The sequence below is a fragment of the Malus sylvestris genome, chromosome 16 (assembly GCF_916048215.2).
Source record: "Malus sylvestris chromosome 16, drMalSylv7.2, whole genome shotgun sequence".
In the NCBI taxonomy this organism is placed as follows: domain Eukaryota; kingdom Viridiplantae; phylum Streptophyta; class Magnoliopsida; order Rosales; family Rosaceae; genus Malus; species Malus sylvestris.
Genome location: NC_062275.1, coordinates 38247096 through 38270413, shown reverse-complemented (window position 1 = coordinate 38270413; position 23318 = coordinate 38247096). Strand labels below are relative to the sequence as shown.

Sequence of the window (23318 nt, the reverse complement as noted above, 5' to 3'; positions counted from 1 at the left end):
TGTCCACTTTCTGGTTCGGCCTTTTACTATGGGCCGAGTGAGCGTGTAACAAATGACATTGGTATGGGCGATGACCTGAGTGACCGATGGGAGCATGTAATGCCTGAGTTTTGATGCGACGGAAAATAAGGCAAGGCAGAGCTTCTCGACAGAACAATAATTGACCTCCGTTGGGTTGAGATTTCGGCTAAGATAAAAAATGGCCTATTCTTGCATATGATGGATTCTTCTGCCCCGGAGATGTACAGCTTGAGAGGTATGCCATGTCATGGTGGGACCATGATGGGTGGAGTCGTGAGGGAAACCTTGATCTATGTAAACTCCTCATGGTGTTCTGCATGCCATTCGAAGGTGTCATAATCCTTAAGTTTCAAGGGCGTGGATGAAGGATTATTTTGTGAAAACATGTTCATTTGAATAACATTTACAGCATGAAATTAACAAATTAAAGGTGGAATCATGCTTGCATGCACTCAAAACAAAACATTACCCATTAAATTCAAAGCCTAGTAGATTGGTGAACCTTGACTCAACTTAAAACAACATTTGTTAGTTGAGAAATTATACCTTTGTAGATTCCTCTTTGCATAAGCAAAGGCTAATCACCCAAAGAGAGGGCCTTCATTCCTTGCCTCTTCGATCTATGGATTTGGATGGATGAAATGGTTCTCCAAGTTCCCAAAATTGAGAACCTCTAAGTCTCTTCACCAAGGTTAGATTGGAGAAGAAATGAGTGACCTTGGAGTAGTAGGATTGCTAGCTAAACCCTCCAAGGAGGTCGGCCACTTTAGAGAGAAAGGAGAGCTTATGTTCTCATCCTTTCCCCAAAAGAAAACCCTAAATGAATTTTGGCTATAAAGTCATATTTATACCTTAATTCATTGGAGTGGCAAACTTGTAAATAAGTCCAAAACTCACTCCATCTCTAAATGGCCGGCCTTAGGGTATTATTGGGCTAATTGGGCCTCTGTGAATCATTATTCATTAAGTTGTCATACAACTTAAGTCAATGGGCTTGACGGTCGAAGCCCATTGGGCCTTAAGGTCCAAAACTATCCCGAGGTCTTTAACGAACTTATTCGTTTGATTAATTAACATATTAATTAATCCTTTCCATAAATAATTAAACCATTTAATTATTCTTACCCATCTCCATTGTTTCTTCAATCTCCACCTTACACGGTGTACGATCCATTAGGTTCCTTTTAGCGAGGCAGTGGGCGATTAGAACCATTTCAAATCGATTGTGAATTGAAACTTACTTTCAATTCTCCCTTTAGTGATTATACATGTTTAGGGCTTCCACAAACCATGAGTGACACCTAGCAGCATATCATGGTTACCCAAGCTAATCAGAAGAGGTGGAGAACCTATTCAGTTTAGGATTACAAATGCAATACGGTCTTTCTATAATACAATACTCTTGACCACATTGTTTGGTTTGATAGTTTATTCATGTCTACTATCCAATGTGATTCGTGTGCTTATATGATTACCTTGAATGTGATTTGGAACGACTTCCTAAATCTCATTCATACTCTGGCCAGAGATTCTTAATCATATCATAGAGTATTCTCCCCCAAACGATTTAAAGGTTAGAGATCCCTTGTTGCGCATTCACTTGCCTCCATGGCTAAGTGGCTTAACCCCGACAATGCCGTGGACACCCGCGGATGGGGTGACTTTGACATAATCAAAGATCAAGTACCTAACCACAAGACAACTATGATGCCTCAGGTCAAAGGACTACTTTGCATTATCCCAACCATGAGTTCTCATGTGACATGAATATGAGAACTCTTTGTTGATCGTGTTCAGTGAACTCATTCTCTATTGAGCACCTACGTACTTGTCTTAATGTCACACACACCAATGACTCGAGACTAGTCACTCTCCCTGAGAGAAGACACAACACGTACTAATCTTAACGGACTGTCAATGCCCAATTGGCAATCCTATGATCAGGAACGTTTAGGATGTGTCTACGAAAGAATGGCCTCATGAATCTAACTTCTTTAGATCGCATTCTCCCAATCACATATTCCTTGGACTTATCGTTTAAGCGTATAACATTTATATGAGACGGCTCAAACAATAATCTTTGCCCTTGATATTAAATTAGATTAGTATAACATGTGAAATGTCCGTAAAGTATCATCATATGATTGGTTTTAGGGCACATTTCCAACAATCTCCCACTTGCACTAGAGCCAATCAGCTTGGTCATCAGTGATGATACCTCTTCTGTAGTCATTTCATAAATGGCTGAGTAGTAGGCCTAGACAATGGATATCTATATGTTATCCATAGAAGCAACCTTGAGAATAACGACGTCACCATTATACATGATTCTTAATCATGTGGTTCAGTCTCTCATTTGAGTTCGGATCTTGATGAGACCTTGATTCCCTGGCTTGAGCTATCGCCCCATTAGTGTCGTAGTGTCAGTACACTAGAGACACTTTCTGGTTGGAACCGAATAGAGAGTTCATAAATGAACTTTCCCATCCAAACAACATTGTTGTAAACTTCTATAAGGCAATATATTTTGCATTCATAATGGAACACACTAAAGTCATTACTTTTAATGTTTCCATCCAAATATCTCTTTAGTCATAATAAAGAGATATCTGATTATCTCTTCATTCATAATGAAGAAACATCCAATGATGGATTAGATTCGTAATCTAATACATTTACGCTTCCTTTACGTTACTCTAATTCTTCCTCATTCTTTGAGGAATCTATCCTTTAGTATTTCTTAAATACTTAAGGACTCACTTGACAGTTGCCATGGTTCTGATCCTGGGTTTGCATTGATATTGTCTTGTACCGATCTAGGTACAATTCATATCAATGTGTTTCATACAATATGAAATACGTAAATCACCTTTCTGCGTATGCATAAAGGATTCTATTTATGCATTATGTTTCTTTATAAGTCAAAAGGGTACGTTCCCTTTGAGAAGAACAACTTCCTAGTCTCACTAGAGTTGTCCTTTTGATTTGAAGTTTGTCATCATATGAGAAACTTCCTAGCATCTCTTGTCTATCATTAGGGCTTGATATAATCTAATTATATCCTGAAATCTATCATTATAGATTTCCATCCCATGTTTATAGACTATGTCTCCCATATACATTCTATCTTTATAGAATGTTTAAAGTCATAACTTTAACGAAGAAGTATTCTTTTCATTTCCAAAATTAATATATCATATATGTGTGTGTATATATATATATATATATATTTAAATTTAGGAACATGATTAACTCCCACTACTCTTTTGTAAACCTAGTAAACAAAAGATTCATTTACATCTTTATGAGAAATCAATTGATTTGATCTTTCTCTCATAAGACGCTTATGGCTCCCACTAGCTTGCTAAGATTCATGATGGATGGATCTCTACAACTTACATGTCTTGTGATTTATAGTTTTAGACATATATTATCAAGACTATCTTAATAATGGTTTCGGAAACCCATATTATGTCCAAACATTGAATCACCATTTAGTTGTAGCTAGCAATCTTCGAATTAATTGAAACCAAGACTATCTCAAAGATGGTTTCTTCAAAGTCAACCATTCTCTTTGATTGTAGTCACCTTAAGCTACCAATTAGCTTATGAAGGTTTCATTATTTCCGGTCAAATGGTACTTTACCATTTCCTTGAGTATATATCATATATACACTCAATGTAGTCATAAGGATTTTCATTCTTATTTCTTTCGAATTAAGAGGTGTAACTCTATGACATAGTCATAAAGTTCAAACCATTCAACTGAGACAGTTTATAAATCCTTCTCGACTACCTTGGAGCTTGTGGTATAGGAACTAGGTTGTTATATTTGTTGATTATTATCTTGTCTCTCAAAGAACCCATTCTTTGAGTTCTATCTCTCATTCATTTGCACTTAGGCAAATCATATTGTAAGATTACAATGAACTACCCAACAAAACAACATTTGGTAGTTGGTTTATAGAAGCGATATCCAAAAGTTAATTTAAGGATATCCCACAAGATTGTTATCAAACAAATATTGCTTATTAGCACACAACCCCAAATCTTAACATGCTTGAGATTTGTCTTTCTTTCCAACTACATCTTATGGAGTCATGAAAATTTTGGAAGATCTTCTAATTGACAATCATATTGTTTTTAGAAGTATATATCCTATATATGGGTAATAGATAACATCTAAGGAACTAAATCTTATTCGAGTTCGTTCTTCTCCTAATGGAGAAATTCATTATCATATGATGCTATTTTCCTTGATATCTTTCAAGGAAACTCATCTAAAGTGTTACTTTTCCTTGGATCAAATCTAAGGAGGTAAATACTTTAGATGTCTTACTCATCAACTTACATTTCTTGAATTCTTTGAAACATTTTACAAAGTATTCGGACTTGTGTTTATTCAAAAATAAACTATAGTCCAACCGAGAGTGATCTTCGGTGAATGTCATCCATCATGAGTAGTATTATGTTGTGGACAAGTGCCATTAACATCTAAGTGAATTAACCTCAACAACTTTGTGATTCTTTCTTCTTTCCAAAAGAATAAAGATTCGAACATTTCGCCTCTATACAATTTAACAAGAAGGTATTGGATCCGGATCTAACGATCCAAAGCATCCATCTATGACCAACTCGTAATTTATGTTTTAGAGGTATCACAACTCAGTTGGGATTAGTCACTATCTTGCAACCTTTTGGGTTTTTAAGCATCATTATATTCTAAACAGTTAACACTACCATATCATCTCTACTATAGAGACAATCAATTAGATTACTATAATCCAATTATTGACTAATAAAGAACAATGTTTTGTCAAACAAAACATTCATCCATCTCTACTATAGTGACGGAATTAAGTTCCTTAAAATTGGAATGTAAAGACAATCTTTGGTTTTTCCAATTTCTTTGGTAGTTCATATGAGGAAGTAAGTACTATCTGCTTTCGCAGAGATCTTTATTTTATTCACGTTCCGAATGTGAAGCACCTTTTTCTTCTCTCATATATCTTCTACTTCTTATTAGTCACACTTTTACAACGATTGTAAAACATAGTTACTAATACGGAATCAAGCATCCAAGTAGAAGAACCAACTGTTTTGAACTATTCAAGAACAATTTACAACACCTTCGAAAGGTGTGTTCTTGACACTTGCAAGACATTTCTTGCAAATACCCCTTCTAATGTCCATCCTTTCATAAAGAAAGTTTGTTCCCTTGGAGTTAATTTTATCTTCTTCATTTGACTTCTCATTTGACTACAATAGTCATGGTCCCTAAACTCCCACTATCTCTCTTGAAACTTATTTCATTTGTGTTATACACATCAAACATTTTGGAGAGCATGTGTTTATTATTCACTACATAGTTTACAATAAACTTAATGAACCATTAGGATAGGGACATAAAGGTGAAGTCCTAGCCTAGTTTCCGTCTCGTGAAGTGGTTTAACACTTCAACACTCAATGATTCAAAATCATCATTAGTCCATGTTGATGGACTATTTTTGTCAACCAACCATTATGTTCTAAACATAATTACAAACTTTCAAGAGTTGTTCAAGGCAACTCTCATTTCTTCATACAACAATTTGTAAGTGAAGAATCATGGCACATAAAGTGTCCATGCCCTTGTGCTTACTTCTAAAGTTCCTTGTTCATGTAACAAAGAAACAAGCACTAATGTTTGCATTGACTAAGGGTTGTTCAAAGCAACTCTTATTTCTTCATACAAGGATTTGTAAGTGAAGAATTGTGACATTAAAAGTGTTGTCCTCCTTATGATAGACTTATCTAACATTTTCTTCCAATGGTACATTATCAATAGGAAGATTGTGAGGATGAGACTACTTAGGTACATATACAATCCATTTAAGACAATCTTTGGGATTGTTGTACCAAGTCCGGAAACTAAAGCATTCGGCTTTTCTTTGTCAAGTTTTGGATAGCGTTTGCAAATATATTGGTAAACAAATACATAACGAATATAAATTGATTGATTTTAAGCCATTTGATTCGGGTCTTTAAATCAAATAGCACCACCCACTATTTTTGGCAAATTCCATATCCCTCATTGGAATTCGAGAGTTTTAGAGGTAACTCTTAGTAGGGTATGGGAGACTCACTATTACCAAGCCCACCTCACAATGATATGATGTTGGCTAGCATTAATAATAATGAGAGAGTACGCTTACTCATTTGCATCTCTTGCAAGTACCCATCTTATTTGGCCTCTAGAGAATGTAGCCTCACAATGATATGATGTTGGCTCCATTGCACTTAGTTAAGTCATTCCCACCATGCAAGTTCGGGTAGGGGTTCAAGAACAACCTCACAATGATATGATGTTGGCTATTCTCGTTGCCTACCTTTCACAACATCAAGTATGCATATAGACTCCCCCCTGAGTGTAAGCACGCACTTTGTACTCCCCCATGATAGGGTGAAGCCGGTGTACGAGTCACAAACGATCGGAGCCTACCACGGTGGAAGGCCACGAAAGAGTGTTCAAAGCACTCTCACGCTTCTCAACTTAATAATGGTTTGGTTTAGGGTTTTTAGGTCTCATCACATATAAATATTCATTTTAATCTTTATTAAAACAATTTTGGTCCTATTACAACTATTGGTCCATTTGATTGAATTTAGTTGTATATAATACTCCCACTATGCTTATAAAACGGTTTTTAAAGCAAGAGTATATGATACTACTAACATAAACTTTGCATTCATTTGATGGACTATATAGTTGCCTTAGGGCCTTAGGATGACTATGAACCTTTGTTTAGATTCAACATGAGCCTAGTGTTGAATCTCGGTCTAGGGATGGTGATTGATTTTAGTTACGCGTTTAATCACATTAAGGCGTGTTGGCTTAGGGGCGTTGGACCCTCTACTCCATTTTCATGCATATCAAATAATACAAGAAAGGAGTACTTCAAAGTAAAGATGAGCTTATGCTCTTTACAACATTTGAATAAAACAAATTACAACCAAAATCTAATCTACACATTCCCATGGTTCAAACAAATTTGAAACGGCCTTTCACATAGCTCAATTATCGTAGGCTTAGGTTCATAATCACCCTTTAATTAATTAACACTTTAACTAATTAAATTGAATGCAACATTTTCATTTGGTTTTTGTATCCATAGAATTGATTTAAATGGAGCTAAATGAAATGAAAATCCAATTCTCATTTAAAGAGACAAAACCATTTTGTTCTCAACCTAATTTGGGCCAAAATGCAATAACCTCAACTTTTTGGGCTATGTTGCAAAACTTAAACTTTTGAGCTCATTTTGTAAAAACACAAAAGTCCACTACTTCATGTAATTACAACTAGAACCCAAAAATTTCAACAAATTCAAAAACTTCATTAAAGGAACAAAACAATTTGTTCTTTAATGATTTTGGGCCTTTACGTAAATACGTAAACTTTTGGGTCAAACTACAAATTACACAAAAGTACCAAAACTTTATGTAATTGCATAAAAGCCCCAAAAACACCCCACTTGTAGGGTGGCCGGTTTTGGAGAGAAGGGAGTGATGTGTGTGTTGATTTGTAGTTTTAGACATAAAGTCATGCAAGTGGTGCATGACATAAAGTCATGCAAATGGTGCATGACATAAATGTCATGCAAGTGGTGTGTGTGAAAGGGAATTAATCCTTACACACCCACCAATATTTCTTACACCTTTCTAAATAAATATCTAACACATTTAAACATTTGAAAAGCATAAAACAAAAAACTTTATGAAATAAATCAAAACTTTGAATCAAAACACCAAACTTTATGTTCTTGGCTAAAACTCCAAGAACAATGAAGAACATTCATGAAAAACTCAAAAAATCTCCATGAACATTTTTCACCCAAAGACATCCCAAAACCACTCAAACTTAAGGGAAATAACATATAACCAAACTAGGGTACATAGAGGTTCCAAAAGTCACTTGAAAACACTTTTAACAAGTCAAACATGAACCCAAAAATCCACCCTTTGGATTTGGCCGAATTTTCCCAAAAACATGGCACCAAATTTTAGCTCCAATATTCATGCTCATATGAACTACATCTACAACATTTGAGATGGCAAATTTTCAAACAAAATTTATATTCAAAGAAGCAAGAATAAAGCTTGTAACAATTACAACATTTAAATCAAAGACTATGAACTACAAAACCCAAAAGGATTCACCAACTACTAGACCTAGGCTCTGATACCACTTGAAGGATTATTTTGTGAAAACATGTTCATTTGAATAACATCTACATCAAGCAATTAACAAATTAAAGGCGGAATCATGCTTGCATGCACTCAAAACAAAACATTACCCATTAAATTCAAAGCCTAGTAGATTGGTGAACCTTGACTCAACTTAAAACAACATTTGTTAGTTGAGAAATTATACCTTTGTAGATTCCTCTTTTCATAAGCAAAGGCTAATCACCCAAAGAGAGGGCCTTCATTCCTTGCCTCTTAGATCTATGGATTTGGATGGATGAAATGGTTCTCCAAGTTCCCAAAATTGAGAACCTCTAAGTCTCTTCACCAAGGTTAGATTGGAGAAGAAATGAGTGACCTTGGAGTAGTAGGATTGCTAGCTAAACCCTCCAAGGAGGCCGGCCACTTTAGAGAGAAAGGAGAGCTTATGTTCTCATCCTTTCCCCAAAAGAAAACCCTAAATGAATTTTGGCTATAAAGTCATATTTATACCTTAATTCATTGGAGTGGCAAACTTGTAAATAAGTCCAAAACTCACTCCATCTCTAAATGGCCGGCCTTAGGGTATTATTGGGCTAATTGGGCCTTTGTGAATCATTATTCATTAAGTTATCATACAACTTAAGTCAATGGGCTTGACGTTTGAAGCCCATTGGGCCTTAAGGTCCAAAACTATCCCGAGGTCTTTAACGAACTTATTCGTTTGATTAATTAACATATTAATTAATCCTTGCCATAAATAATTAAACCATTTAATTATTCTTACTCATCTCCATTGTTTCTTCAATCTCCACCTTACACGGTGTACGATCCATTAGGTTCCTTTTAGCGAGGCAGTGGGCGATTAGAACCATTTCAAATCGATTGTGAATTGAAACTTACTTTCAATTCTCCCTTTAGTGATTATACACGTTTAGGGCTTCCACAAACCATGAGTGACACCTAGCAGCATATCATGGTTACCAAAGCTAATCAGAAGAGGTGGAGAACCTATTCAGTTTAGGATTACAAATGCAACACGGTCTTTCTCTAATACAATACTCTTGACCACATTGTTTGGTTTGATAGTTTATTCATGTCTACTATCCAATGTGATTCGTGTGCTTATATGATTACCTTGAATGTGATTTGGAACGACTTCCTAAATCTCATTCATACTCTGGCCAAAGATTCTTAATCATATCATAGAGTATTCTCCTCCAAACGGTTTAAAGGTTAGAGATCGCTTGTTGCGCATTCACTTGCCTCCATGGCTAAGTGGCTTAACCCCGACGATGCCGTGGACACCCGCGGATGGGGTGACTTTGACATAATCAAAGATCAAGTTCCTAACCGCAAGACAACTATGATGCCTCAGGTCAAAAGACTACTTTGCATTATCCCAACCATGAGTTCTCATGTGACATGAATATGAGAACTCTCTGTTGATCGTGTTCAGTGAACTCATTCTCTATTGAGCACCTACGTACTTGTCTTGATGTCACACACACCAATGACTCGAGACTAGTCACTCTCCCTGAGAGAAGACACAGCACGTACTGATCTTAACGGACTGTCAATGCCCAATTGGCAATCCTATTATCAGGAACGTTTAGGATGTGTCTACGAAAAAATGGTCTCATGAATCTAACTTCTTTAGATCGCATTCTCCCAATCACATATTCCTTGGACTTATCGTTTAAGCGTATAACATTTATATGAGACGGCTCAAACAATAATCTTTGCCCTTGATATTAAACTAGATTAGTTTAACATGTGAAATGTCCGTAAAGTATCATCATATGATTGGTTTTAGGGCACATTTCCAACAGTGGAGAAGGCTTTTATTTTTCCCGCCGAATTGGTAATGAATCGACGGAGAAAGTTAATCTTGCCGGGCAACGACTGTAGTTTTTTCTTAGTTGTAGGGGGTGAAGCGTTGATGATTGCTCGAGCCTTATTTTTGTCCACTTGAATTCCATGATGATGTACAAGGAATCCTAAAAAATTACCAGCTGATACGCCGAAAGCATATTAGGCTGGATTCAATTTAAGGTTGTGCTGGCGTATTCGCAGGAAAGCCTGACAGAGATCATCCAAATGTGTTTGCCGACGTGCTGATTTGATTACAACATCATCAATATAGACTTCGACGATGGTATCAATCAAATCATGGAAAATAGTATTCATGGCTCATTGGTATGTGGCGCCGGCGTTTTTGAGGCCGAATGGCATGACGACCCATTCGTATGTGCCTAGTGCCCCCAGGCAACGAAAAACGGTCTTATGGACATCATCCTCGGTGATGAAAATCTAGTTATAACTGGCATGTCCATCTATAAAGGATAAGATCTCGTGGTTTGTTACTGCGTCGATTAACAAATCTGAAATTGGCATTGGATATTCATCTTTAGGAGTCACTAGGTTCAAATTCCAAAACTCAATACAGATACACAAGCCACCACCTTTTTTTTAAAACTGGGATGATGTTAGTGAACCATTTAACATATCGAGCTGTTCGAATAAACCCAGCCTTTAAAAGTCGAACGAGTTCGTCTTTTATGCCGAGTTGTACTTCAGTTGAAAATCATCGAGGTGGTTGGCGGAATGGTTTACACCCAGGTTTGATGCGTAATTCATGTTCAACTAGCGTTCGATCTAAACCAAGCATCTCATGGTAACTCCAAGCAAAAACAATCCTTAAATTCTTCGAGCAAATTACAAAAATTGGTTTTTAAATGTTGGGGTAAAAAAACACTAATGAACAAAGGCTATGGGTCTTCGGCTGTTTCAACATTTATTTCCTCTAAAGCATCTTGGACTTAAGGTTGACTATCCTCGAGCTCGGTTGGTGTAGCTTGGACTTTGTCCAGTGACAGTACTGGGTCGTTGTCTCATTCGGCCAAAAATTCGACTAAGTTTACGCCCGAATTTGGTTGCTTGGTAATATCACACCAATGGGCCATCAGTAGTTCTATGGTAGATGAAACCGCGGCCTGGCATCTGTCTTGTTTGCCTTCAATCATCAATGTCTATGATCAAATCGGCCAGCCCGAGTCTCGCCGAATCTTGATGGACAGTCTCGGTGCCTACCTCTAAAGGAAGTACTCCTTTGGTAAGACTTGTCGCCAATGAAACTGCTCATGGTTATTCCTGATGGAATGAGTTTGTCATTGGATCATCGTAGTGCCTTCATGACGGATACGGGCATGATATTGATCGTAGCCACAATCGACGAAGATTTTAGAGAAGGGATAATCTTCAATGTGAGATGTGACATACAACGGCTTCAAATGTTGAAGATTAACCGAAGAAGAGCGAGGAAACAGCACGACCAAAGCTGCTTTAAGATTGTCGTCTTTACTTGCTGGCCCATCGTCTTTGGTGGCGATGAAATCGATTTGTGTTACTTCCTTGGCAACCACATTCCCATCCAAGAAATTTGGTTGGTATGTGGTCGGTTAAAATTCAACAGGTAGGACATGGACCATGCTGATTTCTATATTTTCGAGGACTGAAGGGCCCATCGGGTCGTGGTTGTCGTCCTTCGAATTATCGAGTGCGGTATGATGTTTTGGAGCTTCCTCGACCTGATCATCTTTTGCCTTATCGGATACTTGCTCTTGTGGTGTGTAAACTGAACCTGTTTCATTCTGGTTGTCGTCCTCGAGTGTATTCGTTGCTGGGGTTTGATTTTGTCCCTGCAATGCTTTACGGGCTGGTTCTTCATAGGCGATTCGAGCGTTCTTTGTGTCTAGGGAGGCATCTAAATGCACCACACGATCTTGCTCATTGGTCGTTAGGCCGAAGAGAGATATGGCCGAGAAGACTTTGAAATGATATCATAAATATAAAAGGTCCTCAAGTGAAAAAGGGAGCTCAGCAGTGTCTATGTCTGTGTATGGGTCGACCTCAAAGCCGAGGACCCGAACTTCACGTATATGTTGGAACCTGGCCTTCATTTCTAGATCAATGGTTTTCTGGATAATCTGTTCAGTATCAGGGCAAGTTAATGCCAAGTCAAGAGCTTCTTGACACGCCTTAGGTCGGCCATACAAGTCATTGGCAGAATGTTTCTTGTGAAATTTTCGCATGTACTCTAAGGATTCGTCGAGGAATGAAGGGTGTAGATTTCATCGAACTCTTATTAACGGCTCTTGTGGGGGTAATGGGGCAAGTTTGCTTTCGACTTTGATAGGAGCATTTTTATGCGACTTAATTGGCTTGTTCTCATGCATTTATGTTGTTTTTCCTTAGTTAGTTTAGTGTTTAAAGTCATTTTCGTGCAATTTCAGGTTTTATTGTCAAAGTATGCAAAAAGGAGCATTTTGGAGCTTTTAGGAGCAAAATTGGGCTTGGAATGAAGTGCATATGCATGGAGCAAGGAGTTTGGACGAATTTGAAGTGAAAACATCAAATGAACATGCTAAAAATCTGGTGAAACAAATACAAAGTGCAAGAAGGGATAAATTTCTAGAAGGATTGGCCAAAACATCACTCAAAACCATGCATACCCCATAAAATTCATCAATGCCGTGGCCTTCCCTTTGTTTTACTTCCACCAGATTTTTTAGTGATGATGCAATGCCTATCTCACTATGACATTTGAGTGGATGATGTAATGCTTAACTCACCATGACATTTGAGTGGATGATGCAATGCTTAACTCACCATAACATGTGAGTGGATGACTCAATACCTACCCTCACCAACAATTCTCCACCTTGACATGCCTTACCTACTTCATTCCACCAGATTTTTGCATTAAACATGTCCATCCTCTTCCTATAAATACCATGGCAGCAACGTCATTCAAATAATCCAGAAATTAACCATTCTCCAAGCCTTTCCTTGCCTCTCCTACATATCTAAACCCCTTCCCATCCATTCCTCCAAATAACCAACCCTTCAACATCATTCCAACCTTGTTGTGGCGGCAAGGAGAAGGAGAAAAGTCCTTGGACGCGCTTGCTATCCAACATGGATCGTTGGAACGTTTAGGTGCTTTCTTCCCTTTGTTTTTCAATGGTTAAATTTGTTTCTCTTTGTTTTGTAATAATGAGGAACTAAACCCCCCTTGGCTAGGGGGGGATTCAAAACCATGTTTATGCTTGCTATATGATTTGATTACTTCCAATTGCGTTTCTTGAATTGTGAATTTAATTTACTTATCCGTTCGTATAAAAACTAATTTGTGTATGTTGGTTGAGAGTGCACGCTTAATTTTCATGCATGAATTTGACGCTAGAATATAAGGGAGTTTCACCTAATCGTTATGAACTTATATTCACAAGTAGTGAAGGTTGCTAGTCACAATCACGTTAAGTAAATTCTTGGCATAAGTTTCATGCAAATCATAGTAACGAGTGCCTCGTCAATGCTTATATTTTTCATAGAACTTAATGATTCTTGCTTGTATCTCTATTATGCAATTCATGTAGGGAACTTGTAGGGAATGTTTTGGGTTGTCGTATGCAATCATCCAATCTAATAACTTGTTGAAAAACTGAGAGTTAATTAGTGCAATTCACGGTTAATTTGGGGCGTTGAGTATTCATAACTTATCGAAGAGCAATTGGAAATCATTTTGTATGCAAGCAAGACATGTGTGGAGAAGAACCCCTTAGCTAGCCTTCCATTATCCATTCAACCCAAAATTGTTTAAAATCTATTTAAGTTTTTAGTTTTTTATTCGTTTTTACTTTCAACTTCACCAAACTCAAATCCCCCTTTTACTTTCTTGTTTTAAAATCTTTTGTTTACATTTTTAACTTTGTTTCTTTTTGTTTTTGAGTCAGTTTAGAGGTTTTAGCAAGCCCTCCTAATCCCCGGTTTAGAACGATCCCTACTTACATACTTCGTTTTACGCACCAAATTTTGGCGCCGTTGCCGGGGATTAGCAACTTTGCTAAATCCCCATTGTTTCTTTTTATTTCTTTTTTGTGTGTTTTAATTTTAGTTTTAATTTTATTTTGTTTATTTCAGGTACTAGTTTATGACTCGTAGTTCTCAACCAGTTCGTGCACATATATCGGAGTTTGACGACAATTTTGAACGAACTTTGAGAAGGAAAAGGAAAGTACCAGAACCTAATCCACCTAGTTCTAGTTCTGAATCCAAATTTGAAGAAAAGGAGGAGGCAGAAAAAGACATGGAGGTGGACAATCGAACAATCAAAGAACTTTCAGCTTCGGGATTGGACAATGCCGCACCTCTATGCATCCAATACCCCGCAGCAGCCCGAGGAAAGACAGAAGAATTTGAATTGAAGTCAAGCTTGTTACACCACATTCCGAAGTACCATGGGTTGTCCATGGAAGATCCTAACAAACACTTGAAAGAATTCGAGGTGGTGTGTTCGAGCATGACCCCTGTCAATGTCGATGGGAGTATTTTGAAGATGAAAGCCTTCCCTTTCTCTCTCTTGGAAAAGGCGAAGGATTAGTTGTACGAATTGGCGCCCGGAACCGTCACATCATGGGAAAGCATGAAACGGGCCTTCTTGGAGAAGTTTTTCCCAACTTCTCGAGTCATCCTCCTACGGAAAAGGATAAGTGGAATTCAACAAGAGGAAGGTGAATCTTTTCCTACTTATTATGAACATTTTAAATCTCTTGTTGCTTCTTGTCCACAACATCAGATGAAGGAGGAACTTCTTTTGCAATACTTCTACGAGGGGCTACTACCTATCGAACGTCAAATGCTAGATGCCTCGGCGGGAGGAGCCTTGGTGGACAAGACCCCCACGGCAGCAAAGACTTTAATTTCCAACCGTGCGTTGAATGCTCAACAATACGAAGGCGTTGGACAAAGGAGTAACCCACGACCACATCAAGTCAATAAGGTAAGTGCCATAACCGAACTTCAAAATCAAATGGCTAACCTTACTACTTTGCTTTCTCAGGTAGTGGAAGGTCCAAAAGTGCAAAACGTGGCAGCTTGTGGCGTGTGTTCCATGCAAGGCCACCTTACGGACAAGTGCCCACAGTTGATAGAAAATGGAGGGTGGGAGACCCTCAATGCCGTGGGATTTGACAACCAATACCAACCAAGGAATGACCCCTTTTCCAATACTTACAATCCCGGTTGGCGTGATCATCCAAATTTCAAATGGCGAGAACCCCAACAAGGCCAACAACAAAGCGGATTGAGGCAACAACCCCCGGGTTTCTATCAAAAGCCGTTTGCACCAACTCAACCCCAAGCACAACCTGCCCAAAAATCAGGTTCGTCTATTGATAATGATCAAATTTTTAATTTACTAACTTCTATGGCGCAGGGAATGCAAAATAGGGACAAAAAGGTGGACGAGTTGGAGAAACAAGTAGGGCAAATTGCCGAGTTCATGGGGCAGTTTCGAGAGCAAGGCAAGTTGCCTAGCTCAACCATTGCAAATCCAAAAGGAGGCTTTGAAACCGTCAATGCAATCATGTTGAGAAGTGGTACACAGGTTGGAGCCAAACCAAAATCATCCAAATCAAGTCACGATGAGGATGAAAAGTTGCTACAAGAGGAAGCACAGGGACCAAAACTCACGGCCAAGGATGAACAATCCTTGCCACCACCATCTAGCCCTCCTAAGCCGTCCCAAACCACCAAGGTAAGTCCAAATTCGACTTTTTCTAGTTCCATTCCACTAAATGTGCCCTTTCCTGGCAGGTTTAGGCAATCAAAGAAGGAAGAAGCCGAGAAGGACATTCTAGAGACCTTTCAGAAAGTTCAAGTCAATATTCCGCTCCTTGATGCAATTAAGCAAGTCCCGAGGTATGCTCAGTTTTTAAAAGAACTTTGTACATCAAGGAGAAGGATTTCGAACAAAGAGGTGGTCCAAGTAAGTGAGAATGTTTCTGCCATGTTACAAAGGAAATTACCCCCTAAATGCAAAGATCCGGGTAGTTTTACAATTCCGTGCGTTATTGGCAAGACTAAGTTTGAACAATGCATGTTAGACTTAGGGGCTTCGATTAATGTTATGCCATACTCTATTTATGCATCTATGAACTTAGGTGAGCTTAAAAACGATGGTGTGATTATTCAATTAGCCGATCGTTCTAATGCATATCCAAAGGGTGTTTTGGAAGATGTGTTGGTGCAGGTGGGCAATTTGATTTTTCCAGCGGACTTTTACGTGCTTGACATGGAGGATTCACCCTATTCTACCCCATTGCCGATACTATTAGGGCGGCCCTTCATGAAGACAGCCCAAACCAAGATTGATGTGGCTAAGGGAGAGTTAACAATGGAGTTTGGTGATGAATTGATTAAATTCAAAGTTCCTGAATATGTTAAGAATCCTCATGATGTTCGTTCTTGTTTTGCAATAGATGTGATTAAACATGTGGGGAAGGAACATTCATGCGCACCAATCAAGAAGGATGTCCCTAGATGCATCATCGAAGAGGGCATTGGAGTGGAGCATACAAAACATGTCATTACACCCAAAATACCAAATCTGGCCGAGAGCACCACCTTTGCTGCCCCTTTTGAGTCTTCATCTACATGCATTGGTAAGCCTCATCCTCTAATTCCAATTCCCATTTCCACTAATAGGTCATTGCCTTCTGTGGTGCAGGTACCAAATCGAATCCATGATTATGGGAGTTTTTACTTTGACCTTGGGGAACTCAATGCCACAATCTGGGACCATCATTATCCACTGCCATACATAGACCCAATGCATGAGTATTTCAAGGAGCATGTCATGGAGGATGTACCCCTCCATGCCGTGGCACCTAGTCAAGCTTAAATGGAGGTACCGTCCGGCTGGAAGACGTTAAAGAAAGCGCTTCGTGGGAGGCAACCCATGCATTCGACAAAGGAAGGCCTAAAGAGCACTCCAATTCCATATTTGCGTTCCTAAACCCTTCTCTTTGTTGTTTAATTAGTTTCTGCCATATTTAGTTTGTTAGTGTTTGTTTGTTTGTTTATGTGTTTTTGTGTTAGTTATGCTTTGAAACATTGAGGACAATGTTTGGTTTAAGTGTGGGGGGGTAACCAAAGTGTTTTGATGCAAATTCGTAGGGTTTTCTCACTCATACTTCCCAATGTTGTTTCTTGCTGTTTTTAGGTGTTTTTAGGCTGTTTTGGTGAGTTTTAGTGTGTGCTGACTTATAACTCCGAAAATCACATAAAAATTTGAAAAAATTGCTTTGCAAAACCCAAAAAGAGTTGTTTTTGTGTGTTTGTTTGTGTCTTAGGGTACCTTCCAACACAATGATGAGGAGTTGGTTTGTAATTTCATGGCTGTTAAAGAGAGTGACTAACATGGATGAAAGTTTGATTTACTCTTTGTTTATGCTTGGTTGTGGTTATAACTTATGAATTTACATGCAATCTTAAAGGAAAAATCAGTTTTTGTAACATGCTTGAAGGAAAGAACTCAAACTAACGCTACAACCTTGTGAGACTTGAGCCTAAACGTTTATTTGGAGAGTTAATAATCTGTGATTTATTGTTTTCTAAGTCGTTGCATGATCTCATTATTCTTTGCTTGGTTACTACTTAGAAGGCGTTTCATCATTTAGTTCCAAATGCTAGAACTCATACCCATTTCATTCAAAGCATGTCATTGATTTGCATAACACATATTCAAGATAAAGTTGTGTAGTGACCACCACCATAACCAAAAAGCCGTGAATCCCCTATGTCATTATGTTTTGTACGTTTTAATCCCGTTGAGCTTTGTGAACCTTTTCTTTGTAACCCACATTACCCTCACCTAGCTTAGATTAGGACCATCCATTAACCTTGTTCTTAAAGCGTAGTAAAGCATGATTCAAATTGAATTCCTTTGTGGCAGAAAACAAGTGTGGGGGAAGTGTTTTTCATAAGGAATTATGTGCCATAGGCACGGGTAAAAAGAAAGAAAAAAAAAGAAAAGAAAAATGTGAAAAGAATGCGAAAAGAGTTGAAAAGAAGTGAAAAAGAGTTCTAAAGTGTTGTTTGATGAAGAAGGGGTCCAAAACAATGAATTCGACCCTAAGGAGTTGTTTAAATCTTCCCCTTGTGTTTTAAAGCTAATTTCTGCAATCTAAGTAAATTCTAAGTCTCAATTTCATTACTTTGCTTACTATCACTTTAAGAACGTTTGTTTTCCTTATCCTTTCTTTGTTAGCCAATACCCCAAGCCCCGTTACAACCCTTGACTTCTATCTTGAGTGTTATGTGTTTCAATTTGTGGAGATTGAACTTGGTATGAGCATATGGTCACTGGTTCTCGCATCTAAGTAGTAGCATTCCATTCATGAGATCATATCTCAACATGCTTATTAACTCTAGAAATTGTGTTCTTTGTTATACATATATGTGAGCATTCGTTTTTATATCTACATCAATTCTCTCACATATAACTAGTATAGGGTGTGTAGTTAGAAAATCTAAGTGAAAATAGAGTGCGTATCTTGTAAGGATTGAGGGAATTCTCTAAGGCATGTTACTACATTCAAAACATTGTTTTAATTGGTTAATTGTGAATTAGTAAGTAGTGACTATGATTAAGTATGTGCTTAAGTGTTAAATTGACTCAATTCTGTGGGAATGATAATCTTTAACATGTCATGTGCATTGGAAATCCCTAAGGCAAATGTTGGAAGGTTAGGTTATGTTTTATTTGTTTTATTTTGCTCGAGGACTAGCAATAGCTAAGTGTGGGGGAATTTGATAGACGCATATTTATGCGACTTAGTTAACTAGTTTTCTTGCATTTACGTTATTAGTTCTTAGTTATTTTAGTACTTTAAGCCATTTTCGTGTGTTTGTAGGTCCAAAGGGCTAAGGTAGCAAGAAAGTGCATTTTGGTGCATTTTGGAGCAGTTTTGAGCTTGGAATGGATTACATATGATATGAGCAAGATGGATGGACGAATTTGAAGACAAAAGAGGCTAGGAACATGCTAAAAATCTGGTGAAACAAATACAAGTTGCAAGAAGGGATAAATTTCTAGAAGGATTGGCCAAAACTTCACTCAAAACCATGCATACCCCATAAAATTCATCAATGCCGTAGCCTTCCCTTTGTTTTACTTCCACCAGATTTTTTAGTGGATGATGTAATGCTTAACTCACCATGACATTTGAGTGGATGATACAATGCTTAACTCACCATGACATGTGAGTGGATGACTCAAAACCTACCCTCACCAACAATTCTCCACCTTGCCATGCCTTACCTACTTCATTCCACCAGATTTTTGCATTAAACATGTCCATCCTCTTCCTATAAATACCATGGCAGCAACCTCATTCAAATCATCCAGAAATTAACCATTCTCCAAGCCTTTCCTTGCCTCTCCTACATATCTAAACCCCTTCCCATCCATTCCTCCAAATAACCAACCCTTCAACATCATTCCAACCTTGTTGTGGCGGCAAGGAGAAGGAGAAAAGTCCTTGGACGCGCTTGCTATCCAACATGGATCGTTGGAACGTTTAGGTGCTTTCTTCCCTTTGTTTTTCAATGGTTAAATTTGTTTATCTTTGTTTTGTAATAATGAGGAACTAAACCCCCCTTGGCTAGGGGGGGATTCAAAACCATGTTTATGCTTGCTATATGATTTGATTACTTCCAATTGCGTTTCTTGAATTGTGAATTCAATTTACTTATCCGTTCGTATAAAAACTAATTTGTGTATGTTGGTTGAGAGTGCACGCTTAATTTTCATGCATGAATTTGACGCTAGAATATAAGGGAGTTTCACCTAATCGTTATGAACTTATATTCACAAGTAGTGAAGGTTGCTAGTCACAATCACGTTAAGTAAATTCTTGGCATAAGTTTCATGCAAATCATAGTAACGAGTGCCTCGTCAATGCTTATGTTTTTCATAGAACTTAATGATTCTTGCTTGTATCTCTATTATGCAATTCATGTAGGGAACTTGTAGGGAATGTTTTGGGTTGTCGTATGCAATCATCCAATCTAATAACTTGTTGAAAAACTGAGAGTTAATTAGTGCAATTCACGGTTAATTTGGGGCGTTGAGTATTCATAACTTATCGAAGAGCAATTGGAAATCATTTTGTATGCAAGCAAGACATGTGTGGAGAAGAACCCCTTAGCTAGCCTTCCATTATCCATTCAACCCAAATTTGTTTAAAATCTATTTAAGTTTTTAGTTTATTCGTTTTTACTTTCAACTTCACCAAACTCAAATCCCCCTTTTACTTTCTTGTTTTAAAATCTTTTGTTTACATTTTTAACTTTGTTTCTTTTTGTTTTTGAGTCAGTTTAGAGGTTTTAGCAAGCCCTCCTAATCCCCGGTTTAGAACGATCCCTACTTACATACTTTGCTACAATTGTCAAAAGAGGGTTTAATTTGTGTGTCAAGTAATTCTCGCATCAGACTTATTTTCTGAAATGCTCGAAATGTGCTTTCATCTCCTCGGGCTGAATGAGGAGTTTGATGCGCTTCTCGGACTCTTCAATGGCGGTTTCAAAGTTGCGATCAATTACTCTTTTCCCTTGAAGTAATTTGGCCATGACTGTCGAGGTTTGTCTGTTATCTCCACTACCTACTGCTTCTTTCGGCTGCCATTTGGTAGCTGAAGTAGCCTGTCCTGCCTGTCATCGAGGCATGCAGTCTATCTGCTGGCGTCAACGTTTTTAAGATTTGGATAATGCAGTATACATGCTAGTGGGAGAATTAAAACTATACCAACGTTGGTCGCTTGGCTCAGGTGGCTTGAAGGTTTTTGATTCACCAATGAACTTGAGCTACTGGAGTTACACAAGTAATAATCCTCATTAGAAAATGGCGCATCGAAATCAAGACACTATCTGGCTAAGGTTGGGCCATCCGTTCGTACTTGAGGGCCAAGCCTGTCGAACACTTTCCGGCGCTGGCCTCCGTCAAGTTTCTTTGGAGGTGTTGTTGTGGCATTGGATGTTTGTCGTGGTGTTGGAGCCTGAGGTGATCTCTCATTTGGTTCGGTTAGGACGATGCATGATTTACGACTGCTGCATAAAACCATCGATCCATCGGTTTCTTCTGTACTGGAGTCTGACATAGATTTGACTATGGTCAATCCTGAAAACTCTGTGAGTGGTTCGTTGGAAAATAGATCAATCTTGAGTCACGGCTGAGAGTTCTGCTTTGGGACATGTTGTATTAGAACGAACTCGGCTTTCCCTTTCCCTTTGCTCTTGGTAAAATGAGCATCTACCATGCTGACTATTGTCGAGGGCAAGGGATCAACATCGATAGTCATCTATTTTTCAGGAAATTTTAGCTTGCCTTTATCAATCCAGCTTTGAATAGCATCACGGAACATGACGCAGTTGTTTGTGGTATGTTTATTCGAGTTATGGTACTTGTAATATGTTTTTCCTTTTAACTTTTCGGCCTTAGGAATGTTGTGTCCTGGCATAAGTTTGATGATCTTCGCTAGCAACAACTTGTCAAAAATTGCATCGGCCTTGGTGATATCAAAAGTGTAAACTTTTGATGTTTTAATTATCTCTTCAGAGGCCGAGCGGGTTTTGGCATCCTTGGAATGAATCTGAGCCAATGCCTTGCAAACGTACGGTTTATCTATCATTATCTCGGCTGCGTCCACATTGACGTATTGGGAATCTTCGTCTTCGGCTGATGCATAGCTAACCGTGGGATTTTTGTAAATCGTTCCCCAAGATGGGGACTTCAAGATCTTCTCCTTTTGGAGCAAATAATCGTATTGCTCAACGTGTTGGGCTAGTTCGTACATATCTTGGAAGTTTGCCCCTAAGAATTTCTTTTTATATTCCACATCCAAGCCGTTCAGAGCGATTATGACGAATTCAACTTTAGGGAGAGGTACTCAGCACCAGTTTCTAGCTGATTTAAACCTCATTAAGTATCCCATTGGTGATTCATTAGATGCTTGAGCCATCCTGGCCAGTGATGAGACTGACATTTCCATCCTTGGCCGATAGAATTGTTCATGGAACTTTTCAACTAGTTCCTCCCAACTCTGGATGGAATTAGGCAGGAGGTTGATGTACCAAGCAAATGCTAAACCTGTTAGCAGGAAGTTGAATAGTCGTAGTTTATAGAAGTCATTATTAACATCTTCGCATTGTGTAGTGAACCGAGCCACATGTTCTAACGAGGACAGGGACGATTCTCCAGCAGAAAGGCTGAAATCTGGGATCTTGAAGCCTTTAGGATATTCAAACTTCTCTACGTAAGCTGGGTATGGATGGATGAATTTCAGGAACTTCGGCCCTTTCTTTAAGGCCAAGTCGATCATCCTTTGGACCTCGATCATATCGACTGATGTTGTTTTCACTCTTTGGTCTGATCCATCTAATCTACTGCTTGATCCTCATTTTTTTCCAAGTCAATCCTTTTGAGCCGAGTAAATCCCGTTTCAGCCTGTAGCGGATTACTTCTGAGTGGAAGTTGTCGGGACTAATCAGTAGGCCCCCCTTCGAAGGCTCTACTAACCAATAGTTCAAGCAATTTGGTATGTGCATCATTATTATTTTGTATCACCTCGAGCAAACTGTTCATTTTTTGGCTAATTGTTTGTTCAACCTGTCGAGATTGTTCTTCAAGCCGTCTTTAAAGAAACGACCTAATTAGGGGGTCAGAGCCTTCACCACCATCTTCATCATAGTCCTCCACTAGCTAGTTACCGAGACAAACTTCATTTTCTCGGTGTGTCACACTTGCAGCCTCAGGTGTCACAGTAACAAGAGGATTTTGTGCATGTGACAAATTTTGTCGGGGGTTTTGAACTGGTAGGTCGGTTGTTAACTTTCCCATGATTGTTTTCTTTTTAACCGATCGTGTTTTGACGGGCATGAACTTTGTAGTTTTAACACTGGGTCCCACCGGGTGTGCCAAAATGTTGACCCTAAAAACTACCAAAACTACGTGGCGCGTAGGCCGAGTAATTAGTAAGCTATCTATGTCCTTCGGTTGTGTGCGAGGCGTGCTAACTTGTTGACCAAGCTCGGCCGGGGAGTAGAATGTGTTACGTGGCGTTGGGCGCACTACTGACTTCTTAATCTTGCGATTGCGGTCGAGGAAGGAACACGTCTCGACCTTCGAGTTCTAGAGCCTAAAGGCAAGGCTGCTAGTTTTGCGAAGTTCACAAATCATCAGTGTCGGA

General features: G+C 38.6%; 1 protein-coding gene across 1 annotated transcript; it reads left to right on the top strand.

Moving 5' to 3' along the window:
* The first annotated feature begins 13062 nt into the window (after window positions 1-13062).
* Window positions 13063-16607, top strand: LOC126606428 (uncharacterized). The gene is made up of 3 exons (XM_050273823.1): window positions 13063-13227; window positions 14212-15990; window positions 16551-16607. The coding sequence occupies exons 2-3, from the start codon at window positions 14714-14716 to the stop codon at window positions 16558-16560; spliced, it is 1287 nt and encodes a 428-aa protein (XP_050129780.1). The 5' UTR covers window positions 13063-13227; window positions 14212-14713; the 3' UTR covers window positions 16561-16607.
* Window positions 16608-23318: the final 6711 nt, after the last annotated feature.

Excerpts from the sequence above, each read along its gene's own strand:
- LOC126606428 (XM_050273823.1), top strand. The coding sequence starts at position 14,714 with ATGAAACGGGCCTTCTTGGAGAAGTTTTTCCCAACTTCTCGAGTCATC.